Genomic DNA, 13301 nt, shown 5'->3' on the forward strand with positions numbered 1-13301 from the left:
GGGGATATTCAATCGTCAGCGTCTCGCTTCAGCTTTGCGCACAACGTCGAACGCGATCACGCTGGTACTTACAACATCCCCTCGGTACCCCTTCTTTCCCTTCTTTCCCGCTCCGGTCTTCCTCGACCGGGTATTTCGAAAGTTCCAATGTAGGTAGTCGAAAAGAAGAGGAAGGGAAACCAGCCCATGAAGGCGAATAGCTGAACAAGGCAGACTCGCCTGATAGGTCTCGGCAGCCTCCTCAATGCGTCCCTCATGTCCTTGACTAGTGTTGTGAGGCGCTCTGTGAATGAGGGACCGGCCTGCTCTACGTAACTTGCAGGAGTAGAGGAGAAGGTGGACGCCTCTGAGTACGATTCTGTGATCAGGGAAGAGGTGATGCCCACGGAGAGTACAAGGCCGAGGAGGGCAATGACTGCAAACTTGCGGAATTGATCGCCCCCCAGCCAGGAGAGGATACTGAGGCGGGAAAGATCGAGGTACCCAGCAGAGTAGCCGAGGATGTTGCCGACGTGAGTCACTGGGGAGATCATTGACCAGTGTAGGGTCAGCAATGATTGATATATGAGACACAAGTGACGTGGGGTCTGACTTACTTCTGCCCAGCCAGGCATTCCCACTGTCCATCTCATCTCCGTTGAGTCTGTCGAGGACCAAAGCTCTGCCACTGGCCTGCAACGAATTGAGAGCAAAGTCCAAGATCCAGAAGCTGACTACGGCAAGGGTCCGCGTTGCAGTGGCCACGCGGGCCTCCCGGATTGGGTCCCAGTCCCCAAGGCCGAGCGCAAAGAGGTCGACGAGTGCCTCTGATACGGGTTGGGCAAACGCGAGTGCTAGAGTGAAGGTGATGGTAACTAGAGTTGACACGAGCATATAGTATCGTCTCTTGAATTTGGAATTGGAGGCGTCGCCAAGGCATCCCACCACCGGCTGGGCAATGAGACCCGAGAGGGGCCCCGCCAGCCATACGAGTGAGGTGAGTTGCGGGGACAATCCGAGGGAAAGAAGATAGGGCGTTCCATAGGAGAGCTGCAGAGACCATGCCATCTGAGCTCCCAGAAGAGACAGGGTGAGGATGATGAGGTAGGCTGTGGACCGGTTGCCCCGTGAGTCTGTAGAGTAAATGAGGCTGTACAGAGCTTCGCGAGTAGGTCTTTGACGCAGAGATGATGTCGTCTGCTGATCATGGTCGTAATCTATGCGTATCGTAGCATTGGATGAAGCTTGACTGAGCGGGCGACTTGGAGAGGAAGGGTTACCGCTGTTAGGGGCTAACAGGGGTTCCCTTTCCGAGGGTGGAAGTGGGGACGGGGGCCGCTGCGACTTGCGCCTCCAGAAGGTAGGCGGCGTCATCGTCGACGGGGCAGGGCAGGCTGACGTATGGCAGCAGCGGCCGTAGTGGGGATGGATGGTAGATGCGGTGAGGTGAGGATGGAAGCGACAAGAGCGACGAGGTCAGGAGGGAGCGTCTTGGGAATTGTGCTTAGGAGCCCCTTCCGCCCTCCACGCCCGCGAGCGCGAGATCGGATCGGAAGCGGAAGCGGCGGAGTCGAGCTGAGTCCGGAGCGGGGGGCGGCCAAAGGATTCTTCTTGGCTGAAGCGGCATGCCTCGGCCTCGGCAGCTGATTCTCCCTTGATACTCTGATACTCACCATCACCATCACCATCACCGTCTCCTCTATCCTATTCGTAGTCTAGACCTGCCTGCCCCTCTCCACCATGTCTGCCAACGTCGGCGGCATCAAGGTCTTCAGCGGTGGCAGCCACCCTGAGTTGGCCCAGAAGATCGCACGGAGGTGAGCAGCCAGCAGCAGCAGCAGCAGCAGCATCTCGCCGAAGTCGTCATGAATCGCAGCTCATCCTCTGACTTTTGCTATTCTCCATCTGCACACAGACTGGGCCAACCTCTCGGCAAAGCGACTGTCACCCGCAATGAGTCTGGCGAATCGATCATCCGCATCGCAGAGTCTGTACGAGAGCACGACGTCTACATTATCAATACCGCCTGCTGCTCACCCACGCCCTACGGTACCTCGGCATCGCCCAACACCTCGCTGATGGAGCTGCTGATCATGATCCACGCCTGCAAGACTGCCTCTGCCCGACGTATCACTGCCGTCATCCCCCACTTCTACTATGCCCGACAGGACAAGAAGGACAAGAGTAGGGCTCCCATCACAGCAAAGCTCATGGCAAATATGATCGAGAATGCCGGCTGCGACCACGTCATCACAATGGACCTTCATGCGAGTCAGATCCAAGGCTTCTTCAATGTGCCCGTAGACAACCTCTATGCAGAGCCAGCCGCACTGCAGTACATTCGGGAAATGGTAGACTGCTCAAAGGCAGTCATCGTGTCCCCAGACGCAGGTGGAGCAAAGAGGGCGACGTCCCTGGCAGATCGACTCAACGTCGAATTCGCACTCTTTCACAAGGAGCGCAAAAAGGCAAATGAAGTGTCCAGGATGGTACTTGTTGGTAATGTTCAAGGCAAGGCAGCGATCCTGGTCGACGACATGGCCGACACTTGCGGTACACTGGCCCTCGCAGCCGAGCGGCTAGCAGAGTGCGGTGCAGAGAGCATCCTCGCCATTGTCACCCACGGCGTACTTTCGCCTCCAGCACTAGAAAGAATCATGAGTAGTAAGCTGGAGAAGCTCATCGTAACCAACACCATTCCTCAAAGCGGAAATAGGAGGAAATGTCCCAAGATCGAAGAGGTGAGTGGTTGGGTGGCAGAAGGGCTCAACGGGCGTCGATGTCGTGACTTACAGCTCATGCCCACCTTCTTGCACTCCTAGATCGACATCTCTCACGTTCTTGCAGAGACGATCCGCCGCTCTCATTACGGCGAGTCTGTTTCGGTCCTCTTCAACCAGATTCCTTACGACACAACTCAACCCTACCGCCATGGGCAAGACACTACCTCTGGCATGGATGAGAACGCTCCTGCCTCTCCTTCGGGTGCTCGTCAGCCTGCCATGAGTCGATCAGAGTCGATTGCATCCTCCATCTCTGGCTATTCGTCTCTCTCGAATTCCACGACCCTGCCACCGCCGCCTGCCGGTCTGGGAAGTGCCAGTGGGAGTGCCAGTATAACATCTCCTTCTGCCTCCGAAGCATACTTTCCCCCGAGTAGCTACAATGACCCCGATCCACCTGCGAGGGAGAATTACTTTGAAGAGGACAGGAGGGAAGCTGCCAGTGCCGGCGGCAGTGGTGCAGCAGGAAGCGGCGGAGCAGCCAGTGGAGCCACTAGGGCGCCGTGGGAGGCCAGAGCGGAGTGGGGCCAACAAGGTCGGGGGAGTGGAGGAGGAGATCCGAATGAGACGCCACGGCTGAGGCATGCGGATGCTCCCGGCCAATGATGGTTGTGTAGGAGAGAAGAAATGTACAGCAGGGGTAGGATGGTGCGCCGTTCGGTATGTCACGCTGTAAGGTCGATAGACGGGGCGCGAGCTGTTGTGGAGTCAATGTCTTCTATTCACGTTCACACAATGATGCGATACGACCTGAGAGCTCAGTGAAGACGAGTCGGGATGCGGGAGGGCGGCCTTGACTACAGACATGATTGCAGGGCAGCAGCGAACGAGATATTTACAGCAGGGTGCGACAAACATACTCAACACAGCACGGAACTTTTCTCTGCCCTCCCCTCTCCGGGCGATGAGATCCTCAAAGGGTCCCCTTCAACCATATACGATAGCACTCCTCATCGTATCCTCTACCTTGAGTATCTACAAAGACTCGCTCATCCTCAAATGGTTGCTTGCATCCTTCGCAGACGAAGCACTCCGGGTGCCACTTGCCCTTGAGAGCAGTAACCACGTCGTACAGAATTGGCTTGCGGCAGGCCTTGCAGGATGGTTTGTGTACACTGTGATGGCACTTTGAAACGGGAGGCGAGGGTGGAGAACGTATGTCAGTTAGTACCTCTGCTCGGGCTTGTTGCAGTAACGATCAGTGTTGTATACTTACAGATTCACAGTACGGGTACCCTTTCCACACAACAAATGCTTTGCCACCGCTCAGCACCCTGCCAGCTTCATCGACTTGAATCTTGCCTCGCTCGCTGCCAGAGGTACTGCTGGCGACCTTTGGATCGATGAAAGGATCGCCACAATTTGCACAGAAGAAGTGCAAATCGTGATAATACCTCACCCCTGCGCTTGCTGCCCCACCACCAGCCGCTCCTCCTACTGTCCCATTCTTGCCTCCCTTTTGACTGGCTGCAGCAGCATTAGAGGAGGAAAGTAGCTCCGGATCGTTGATCTGGATGAATCTTTCATCGACGATGGGTGTGCGACAGTGGAAGCACCTGAGAGAGAAGAGCTCGTGATAGTCAAAGTGACAGTACGCTTTCCCCTCGTGCTCATAGAAAGCTACGTGTTCCAATAGTTCTTTGCAGTGATTGCAAGCGAAGCAGGCTGGATGGAAGGATTGATTGATGGCTTGCACGACTCTACCGGCGATATACTTCGAGCAGGATCCACAGGTGGTGCCTGCGACCGAGGATGCAGACTGGAGGTGATCGAAGGGAGCTTGAGGGACAGCTCCATTCCATTTGGAAGCTTCGGCTTGCGCTCGAGCGGCTTGCTCGGCCAGGGAAGTGGACGAGGTGGCTGATGCACGCTGTGGCATGGCTGGAGTGTAGCCCGAGGTGTGTGAGAGGGAGATCGACGGGGTCATGCCAACGCCACTGGATCGAGAGCCATCATCATAGGCATCAGAGCCAGAGATACTGATCACAGGACCGTTCCCCTCGCTATCATCATCTTCCACGCCCATGATGTTGATCGTGGGCCCACTCGTAGCCTCTTCTTCGTCTGGTCCCGAGAAACTGAACGATGGCATTGCAGAAGTGCCGTTGCTTTTCGCATTAGTCTCTGGCGCCCTGACGCTCTCCTCCTCGGGAGCGGATATGGCGATCATCGGTCCACCTGCGGATGCCACATCATCCTCGTCTGGCAGAGCAATGTAGGGAACGGGTGGGGCAGCATTGGGCGGCGGTGAGTGGATCTTGGGAATGGCTGCAGCAGCGGATTTGATACTCTCTACCCTTGCGAGACCCTGGAGCGCTGCTTGCTGTGGGTAATGAGCCTTTTCTTGGGTCGTGTGGGCAGAAGTCTGGGTCGAATGAGGACGTTCAGCTGCTACATCTTGCTGCGCCTCTGCAAAAGAAGCTGGCGCTCGCCTCCTCTGCGGCTCCGGCAGAGGCGTCACCGAGCTCACTGCAGGCTCCGTTGAATACTTCGGGTCTCGATCGTTCTCTATATCATCTCTAGGACCCCTCAAGGATGGCCGGAGAGGAGGAATGGAGCTGTCGAAGACTTCTGATGTGGGGCTGAAAGCTTCTGAAATCACAGCAGCGTTACCAGTCTGGAGGCTGATGCCGTTGAAGGCCTCGCTGAGCTTTTCCGCCTCATTCGGTGGAATGCCATTTTCCGCCCGCTGATTTGGACCTCCATCCGACTGATTCTGCAGGTGAGCAGGTACGGGCTGCTCGTGTTGCCGATCTGTCCGCTCATGTTGCCGATCTGTGCTCTCATTAGCAGTCGGCGTAGCAGGTGTAGCGCTCAGCGGGCTTCGACCAAAGCGACCAAAAGCGCCTCTGCCTCGCCTTGAGGGCATACCTCTGGCCATCAATTCTTCAGCAGCAGAAAGAATGCTGTCTGATCTGCTGAGAGCTGTTCCATTGATGGGCGAGCTGGCTTGAGGAGCGAAAGAGGTAGTGGAGGAGGCAGAAGTGGGGGACGACCCTGTTGGAAGCATGGCTCCTTCTGCAGCAGAGGCTGTAGGAGCAGTGGCTTTGGCCACTTCTACAGCAGCTATCGTAGAAGGTTGAGCAGCAGGGGGCGTAGCCAAAATAGGTGATAGAGGCGTAGCGAGGCCTGCACCCTTCAGATAGGTAGAAGCTTGAGTGGGTGTGGTAGGAGGAGTCTGCCCTGGCACATAGTTTGGTATAGTCGGGGGACGAGCTAGCCCGGGCGGCGTGCCCGGTGGTTGAGGCAGGGATCTCCTGACAGTACCAGCTCCCCGGGAGACTGGTGATTGTGGCGGTATTGCGCTCGGCAATGGTCCTTTCGGTGTTGCAGGTGCAATGGCCGCAACGGCCGACGTTGGGTAGGGGAACGAGCCGTGAGAATCAAGCGTTTGGGGGAAGGATGAGCGAGGGGAGATGGGCGGAGGCGGTAGAGGGGAAGGCGACCTTTGCGGTGGAGGCTGGGATGGTTGGCCCTGCCAGCTCGGAGGTCCGGGAAGAGGAGGTGGGGGCGTATGCTGGTAGGATAGCTGAAGATCAGGGGGCTGTTGTTCGCTGTGCCATCCTTGGGGCGGTCCACCATAAGTGTATCGCCTTTGTGGACCATTAGGTTCATGTCGAGGCCCCGTTTGGTTGGCTTGCCATCCCGATTGGGGCGCAGGAGGCATGTAGGTTGGATTCTGAAGACCAGCATGGGAGGAGGTAGCTTCAGACGAGGTCGCAGGCTGGCCTCCGAAAGGACGCGGTGAATAGGAGCGGTGATGTGGGGCCTCTTGAAGCGAATGACCTCTATGCAAGGACTGCGAGGAAGGCGCAGGCAGAGGCAGGGGAGGACCAGGCTGTGAATGCTCGGGCTGGTGATGATGAGGATGAGCATTGGCATAGCGCTGGTCGTACGGTTGAGGTATGTAAGGAGCTGGCTGTGGATCGTACTGGTGTTGCTGTTGTGGTGGTATGACCCATGGTGCATAGGCATCTCCCGAGGTGTAGCTCAGCGTTCTGCCTCGAGACCCAGAAGGCGGTATGCCAGCGCTCGCAGCTTCTTGGTGATACGCATCGCTCGAGATGTCGGAGTGGTATACGTTGACTGTGCCGTTGGTGTGTAGTGGAGAGGATGCCATGTAATCCACTTTGACAGCTGCTGTACTATCTGCTCGACTCCTGGGCCGGGTTGGCTCTGGGCTGAAGGTATCCGAAGGCAAATGGTCACCATGAGCCGTAGGATCGTTGTAGAGCGAGTTGCTGCGCGAGGCGTTGCTCTTGGGTTGGTCGAGTGTCTCGTACAGCTTTGGTCCTCCTCCAAAGGATCCAGAGGGGGACGGAGTGATGGACTGCAGCATGCGATGGAGGGGCCCTTTGATTGGGGAAGCTGGCCGCGATGTCTGCCGCTGGCTCTTGGTGGGCGAGGGGGACCGTCTATGCGCCTCTTGGGTAGACATGATGGGCGTTGGGCGTGGTGCGAGTGACGATCGTCGGCTGCATCAAGGCGATGAGAGTAGGAAGCAGTGGCGACGTCTGACAGATGAGTGTGTGACTACGACCCCACGTCGCCGCGGTGAAGTTGGTAAAGGGAGGAGTGATGGTCAGTAGGAAATCTACCCCGAGTGTTACTTAGGAGGCGCATCTTGCATCTTTCGCCTCGGAGCGGAAGCCGACGGACGAGAAGCGTGGCTGGGCAGCGCCACGTGCGGGAAAGGCTCGACTGGACTGGACTGGACTGGACGCGTCGCGCTCGCCCTCTTCGACGTCGATGGCTGGCTGGCTGGCTACTCTACACTGAGCTCAGGCGTGGCACAAAAGGAGACGTGTGCACCTCGCAGTGCTTCAGTTTGGTGAGGTACAGGGGCTTTCCGCGCAGCGAAAGAAGGAGTCAGTCGTCAATGGGGAGACATGCGCATGAACTTGTGGCACTTATGACGCGCGCCTCCCCGTGCTGGTGGTCTTGTCTACCGCCCATCTTGGTACCTTGGTCCTGGTAGTAACACTTGAACGACGTCAGCATCGGCGATGGGTATCTTCGGATCAGGGTCTGCCTGCGTCCTCTACCTGCCTCTGCCTCGGGGCAGATCTCGCCTAGATCGACGCTCCGCCAATCTCTCAGCAGCCTCCACTTGATTTTCTCCGCCCGCCGGCAACGCGTTGCTTTGATTGACGTGAGCGCAAGGCACAAGAAGAATTGCCCAACGGAAATTACTAGATCCTCCTCCTCCTTCTCGTCCTTCTCGCCCTCCGTCTCTACCACACCATGACCACCGCCGATGCCCCACATCATACCGTGCGCATATGTACCATTGCCGGATCTGACTCAGGCGGCGGAGCGGGGATACAAGCCGACCTCAAGACCTTCCTCGCACTCGGAGCCTATGGCCTCTCCGCCATCACTGCACTCACCGCCCAGAACACACGCGGCGTACAGGGCATTCACTACCCTCCTGTGGAATTCCTCCGTCAGCAACTCAAGAGTGTCACGAATGACATTGCCATCGATGGCTGGAAGATTGGGATGCTGGGCAACGAGGAAATTACCAGCGCAGTAGAGGAAGAATTGAAGCGCATACGCGCTTCTCAGGTCAGCAGACAGTCAGTGCCCATCGTACTCGACCCAGTCATGGTCTCCACCAGTGGATCCGTCCTCCTCTCCGACGATGCAATCGATTCAATCGTGACAAGATTGCTACCGCTTTGCACGCTCTTGACGCCCAATCTACCCGAAGCAGAGAAGATCATCGCTCACATACAAGAGCAGCAGCAGCACAAGACAGGACGCAACGACCTCGTTGGAGCTCGACTGGAGACCGGCTTTAAGACCCTTGCCTCACGGTTACGCGCCGCAAGATACCTCACCGAACATGGTCCCGAAGCAGTTCTGCTCAAAGGGGGCCATGAGCCGATGCGCCGCGCCGATCTAAACGAGCAGTTGGAGACTCTGGGGCTGAGACCTACACTTTCGGCACCATCGTCACAGGATGAGTATGATAGTCTTTCTGCGGGATGCAGTGTTACAGAGAGCAGCTCACAGCGAGACATGGCAAAGATTACGTGCATACGAGCCGACTCCACACCGTACTCTCTCTTTCTGAGATCCTTGACTCAGCAAGGGGGGGTCCGAGGGGAATCACAGGACCTGGTCATGGTCGATGTCCTCTACGATCGAGTGCACGATGAATACACCATCTTCGTCACAGGTCAAGTCAGCCGCTCCTGTACGCACGGCACAGGCTGCACACTCTCATCGGCTCTCGCAGTCCATCTCGCACAACAGCAATGGAGACAGCGTGAACAGCGGCCGATAGCGGATGCGCTGAGATTAGCAACCTGGAAGTCCATCAATTACGTTCACGCAGCTATCATAAGAGGTTACGAGGATCTGGGAAGTGGGCCTGGCGCCCTTGACCACGGAGTCAGCGTACAAAGGAGAGGCGTCCTTACGTCGACTGCTCCTGGCCTTCTTGAGCACGAAGACCTACACGAGTGTTCTGCTACCTTACAAGTAGAGGTCGGCAAAAGCCTCGGTCAAGATCCAGCTCCATTCACCACTTCTCTCCTCTCAAGATCGCTGCCGCTGTGGAATCGATACATCGGCCACCCCTTTGTGCTGGCCCTTGCTCAGCCGGGTGCTCTTCGAGAAGGTCAGAATCGCACAACGGTGCTCACGAGCAATACCATACAACGATTGCCTCTTCCGCTGCAATCATTCCTTTATTACCTCAAGCAAGACTATCATTTTCTCCTCGCCTTCTCGAAAGTCTACTCACTGGCCTCTTCACTCTCAAGAGATTTTCAACTTGCTGGTTTCTTCAATACCTTGTCGAAGTCCATGGCATTAGAGGCTGCTGAGCACGTATCTCTTTGTACAACCTACTTCGGCATGACATCCGTTGTAGATCTGGACAAGGAGGAAGAGGGGACAGCGGTCATTGCTTATACCCGCTATGTGATGGACCTTGCAAGAGGAGGCGGTGACCTGATCACAATATTGACAGCGACGATGCCTTGTCTCCTCGGATATGCCGACATGGCTCTGCTACTGCAGAACGAGCTCACCCGACTCGGCAGATCCTCATTTGCTTCGGAAAATTCGGCAAGTGACCCATTGGACAGAGGTCTTCGCGTCTGGCTTGATGGCTACCTATCCGAGGAATATCGCAACACTGCGCAAGCAGGTGTGGCGCTGCTGGAAGGAATGATTGCGCGAGATCCTCCCTCCCCACTCAAAATGGAGCGGCTGCAGGCTGTTTGGAACAAGGCAGTGGGTCTGGAAATAGCTTTGTGGGACGAATGCTTGCAATTTTCGGATTTCCAAAGCACTACAAAAACTCACAGCTACATGGGCGGAGGCTCCTCCTGATGTGCGTAAGGGTTCTTGCTTTCGCACCTGATCTCTGTCAGGACGGCAAATCCCATGACGTCGCTGATCTATGGGGTGGAGCCTGCGCCTGTCTGATGCGAGCGCGACAACGCGGTTGCTGCTGTCATTGTATTCGCTAGAAATCGCTTGACCTTTCACAATCCGATAGCCGTCTCTCGAGTGTGTCTCGATCCAATTGGCAACGCATCGGCGTGCATTGGGAGCAATGAGGACGTCCGCCAAAATTAGTCTGCCCATTCCCTTGCGGGCTTCCGCTGCGATGGAGGTGGCAGTACCGAGGGTTGAGGCAGTATACATGGCGGCCTGCTGTCTCATTCGAGGTACCATCGCTCTGGGCGACTTCATTGGTATAAATACCGGTAACGTCTTTCGGAGCATTGGCCAGTGGCGATGGCGTCGATGCGCCCGAAGAAGACAATGTGTTTGCGCACGGTGTTGCGTTCGGAGATGGCGATACTTGTGCCATCCTATTGTGGCGGCCCTCACCCCTTGAGCTTGCTCAGCCTTTGAGAGTTGCGTGTTCTTATACGACCTAGTGTCAGGCGCTGCCCATCACCACTTAACTACCTGCCCTCATAATCACAGTACCCAGTCCTCGACACCATCGTATCCAGGGTTCGACCATCGGAGCAACTCCTCATCGAGACAGACGTTATCGTGGGAGACCTCAACGACTGCTCAAACCCTAACCTCGACAAGATCTACTACCACGACCTAGCAGCATCCTACCGCCTCAACCAACACGTGCGCAATGGCGGGATCGTTAGCGCATCCCGCATAGACTTCTGCTTCGCACGATGGAGCCTCCAAAGCGTTGGCTATCAACTCCACTCCTCTCCTATCAGTGACCATCGAATGCTTGAATGCTCCTTCGCCTGGCCTCCACGAGAGCGACGGCAGCCATCTCGACAAGCCGTAACCGCTTGACAGACGATGCCAGGTCGACGATCCCAGCCCAGTACCCAGTGGCGTCTCAACACCTCTGTTCTTGGCGAACCCAGATACATTGAGAACATCAACGCCGAGTACGAGAGCCTGCAGTCACAACGCAGGTTCTTTGCTGACGATCGACAATGGTGGAACTGGGCCAAATACCGGCTAGCAGAGGTCTCATAGACGTACTGCAAGCAGAGAGCCAAGGATCTCAACACTCGCCTGAGACAATGCCAAAAGCGCCTCAACTCTCTCGATCCAGTAGTGCTAGGAGACGCCAGGGCAGAGCTCAAGCGTATCTGGGAAAAACGCTCGTACGGCGTTAGCCTGCGAGCCAGAATGGCAGCAGGCACTGTGGGTGGTGACCATGCATCCCATCTCGCCCACGCCATGACGAAGAGCACCAAGGATACCATCAGTCTACTGCGAGATCCAAGCACGGGCAACGTCATCGGTCCTAAGCAGACAAACTCGTTCGTACACAAACACTTCTCGCAGATCTTCGATACCGATGTCTGTGCACCAGCCGAATCCGAACGAGAAGGGCTTGAACGAGAAGAAGCCCTTCGGATGCTCCAACCAAAGCTTCAGCCTACCTACGATGACGATCTACGAGAGGACCTAGACCAACCAATCACGGCAGCAGAGCTGCTGTCACGATGCAAGCTGCTAGTACAGAAGGGCGACACATCACCAGGGCCGGACGGACTACCCTATCGATTCTACCTGGCCTTCCCTACTCTGCTGAACGACCTAGCATCAATCTTGACACAGGAATACCCACAGCTGCCATACTCGTGGTCCCAATCTCAAGTACGTCTCATCCACAAAGCGGGTTTGCGAATGGAACTTAGCAATTGGAGGCCGATCTCACTCCTCAACTGCGACTACAAGATCTACACGGCTGCGATCACAGCAAGGCTCCAATGTCTAGCAGAAAAGGCGATACCTCCAAATCAGACAGCCTTTGTGCGCCATCGTCATGGTATCGACGGAGCCCTAGCCATCAGCCTCGTCCTCGACGAAGCGGCTTCCTCAAAAGACTTCGACGACCTAGCACTACTGTCCATCGATTGAAGCAAATGTGGTGGCCTGAAAGGATGGGACTGGTTTGAACGAGTCGGTCAATGGTACAATTGAAGTCCGTAGCGTAGGCCGCGCTAAGGCTGGACGAAAGCGGTAGTGCTGTGCAACCAGTAAGCCGCATGCGACCATACTCTTACAGACGCAAATTGTGTTAGTGTGGCGGTCAGGTTCAGGGGGAGCACGCAAAGAGAATATGTATATCACGATTACGATAATCCAGCCTTGCCCCAATGCTTGAACGATCGGTGCCCGAACAGACAAGTCCTACAAGCTCATTGCAGTGCACAGGGCTCTTCACGAAGTTATAGACAGACTCCTAACGATATTCGCAGCATGACGCTTCGACTCCTGTCATCTTTACAACATCGATTGTACCAAGCCCCGCAATTGCGCTTCAAGAGTGTATTGTGTCATAGCCAGTCAAAGCTGCCTTGTTCGTCCAGCTATATCTGATCAAAGCAACGTCTACAGGCTGAGCCGGAGATGTGCACAGATGGTCAGTGATGCCTGAACATTGACAGTAACCCACCCTCTCCTCTAACGGTCCCACCCGCCGGTACCAGCACAATTTTCGACAAAAAAGATCCAAATCTGATAGGTAGTTCAAGCTCCGCCCCCTCTTTACGTGGCCAGCGGCTGACATTGCCTTGGTCTTCATGGAGCTATGAAGACAGACAAAGCAATGTCAGCCGCAGACAAGCGCACACAATGGCTTGATTTTAGATCTCATTTTGAGAGAACCCTTTTCTGCATTGCCGACTCAAACCCTTTTTCAAAAGTAAGAATCGGACTGGCTAGAAATGGACGCAGATGTTACTCATTGTCCCTATTCTGTCTTCCCTTCCCTTTGCCTGAGCCCCTTTTTCAAAAGGCGTCAAAGACTAGGTGATTGGGTAGACTGTAATGCGGGTTAGTCTGTGAACTTACTCCAGACTGTTCATGAAAGGCTTTGCAGTCCGAATCATGTGCAGAATGGGTCTTCGGTTCATTTTCATCCTGAGAGGGTCCGAGACCCTCCTATAGGTAGCACTGCTATGGAGCCTGCGCGCCTGTGTGTGTGTGTGAATTTTTTGAGTGTGCGCACTTTGTGTGTGGGGGGCACTTTGCTACACTTTGTGTGCACAGGCAACCTGCCAGGGCCAGCTGGCACTT

General features: G+C 55.7%; 4 protein-coding genes across 4 annotated transcripts in view; 2 read left to right on the forward strand and 2 right to left on the reverse strand.

Moving 5' to 3' along the window:
• BCV69DRAFT_284846 (hypothetical protein) overlaps window positions 1-1442 on the reverse strand; it is a 2865-nt gene extending 1423 nt beyond the window's left edge. The window contains exons 1-2 of the mRNA XM_025493189.1: window positions 597-1442; window positions 73-520 (exon numbers count right to left, since the gene is read on the reverse strand). Of these exons, the coding sequence (XP_025346028.1) occupies window positions 73-520; window positions 597-1047 (899 nt within the window). The 5' untranslated portion in view covers window positions 1048-1442. The remainder of the gene's footprint in view (window positions 1-72; window positions 521-596) is intronic.
• Window positions 1443-1617: 175 nt separating this feature from the next.
• On the forward strand, window positions 1618-3368 carry BCV69DRAFT_273420 (phosphoribosyl pyrophosphokinase; the record flags this gene model as incomplete). The annotated part of the gene is made up of 4 exons (XM_025491006.1): window positions 1618-1796; window positions 1895-2720; window positions 2802-2995; window positions 3095-3368. Exons 1-4 carry the CDS (start codon window positions 1720-1722, stop codon window positions 3366-3368), a joined length of 1371 nt encoding a protein of 456 aa, XP_025346029.1. The 5' UTR covers window positions 1618-1719.
• A 153-nt stretch (window positions 3369-3521) lies between these two features.
• On the reverse strand, window positions 3522-7353 carry BCV69DRAFT_65366 (hypothetical protein). The gene is made up of 3 exons (XM_025495428.1): window positions 5346-7353; window positions 3979-5030; window positions 3522-3888 (listed from the first exon to the last, which is right to left on the reverse strand). The coding sequence occupies exons 1-3, from the start codon at window positions 7198-7200 to the stop codon at window positions 3676-3678; spliced, it is 3120 nt and encodes a 1039-aa protein (XP_025346030.1). The 5' UTR covers window positions 7201-7353; the 3' UTR covers window positions 3522-3675.
• A 365-nt stretch (window positions 7354-7718) lies between these two features.
• BCV69DRAFT_284848 (hypothetical protein) lies at window positions 7719-10290 on the forward strand. Its single transcript, XM_025493190.1, has one exon. It carries the CDS (start codon window positions 8007-8009, stop codon window positions 10107-10109), a length of 2103 nt encoding a protein of 700 aa, XP_025346031.1. The 5' UTR covers window positions 7719-8006; the 3' UTR covers window positions 10110-10290.
• Window positions 10291-13301: the final 3011 nt, after the last annotated feature.

Source organism: Pseudomicrostroma glucosiphilum (assembly GCF_003144135.1).
Source record: "Pseudomicrostroma glucosiphilum strain MCA 4718 unplaced genomic scaffold BCV69scaffold_14, whole genome shotgun sequence".
Classification (NCBI taxonomy): Eukaryota; Fungi; Basidiomycota; class Exobasidiomycetes; order Microstromatales; family Microstromataceae; genus Microstroma; species Microstroma glucosiphilum.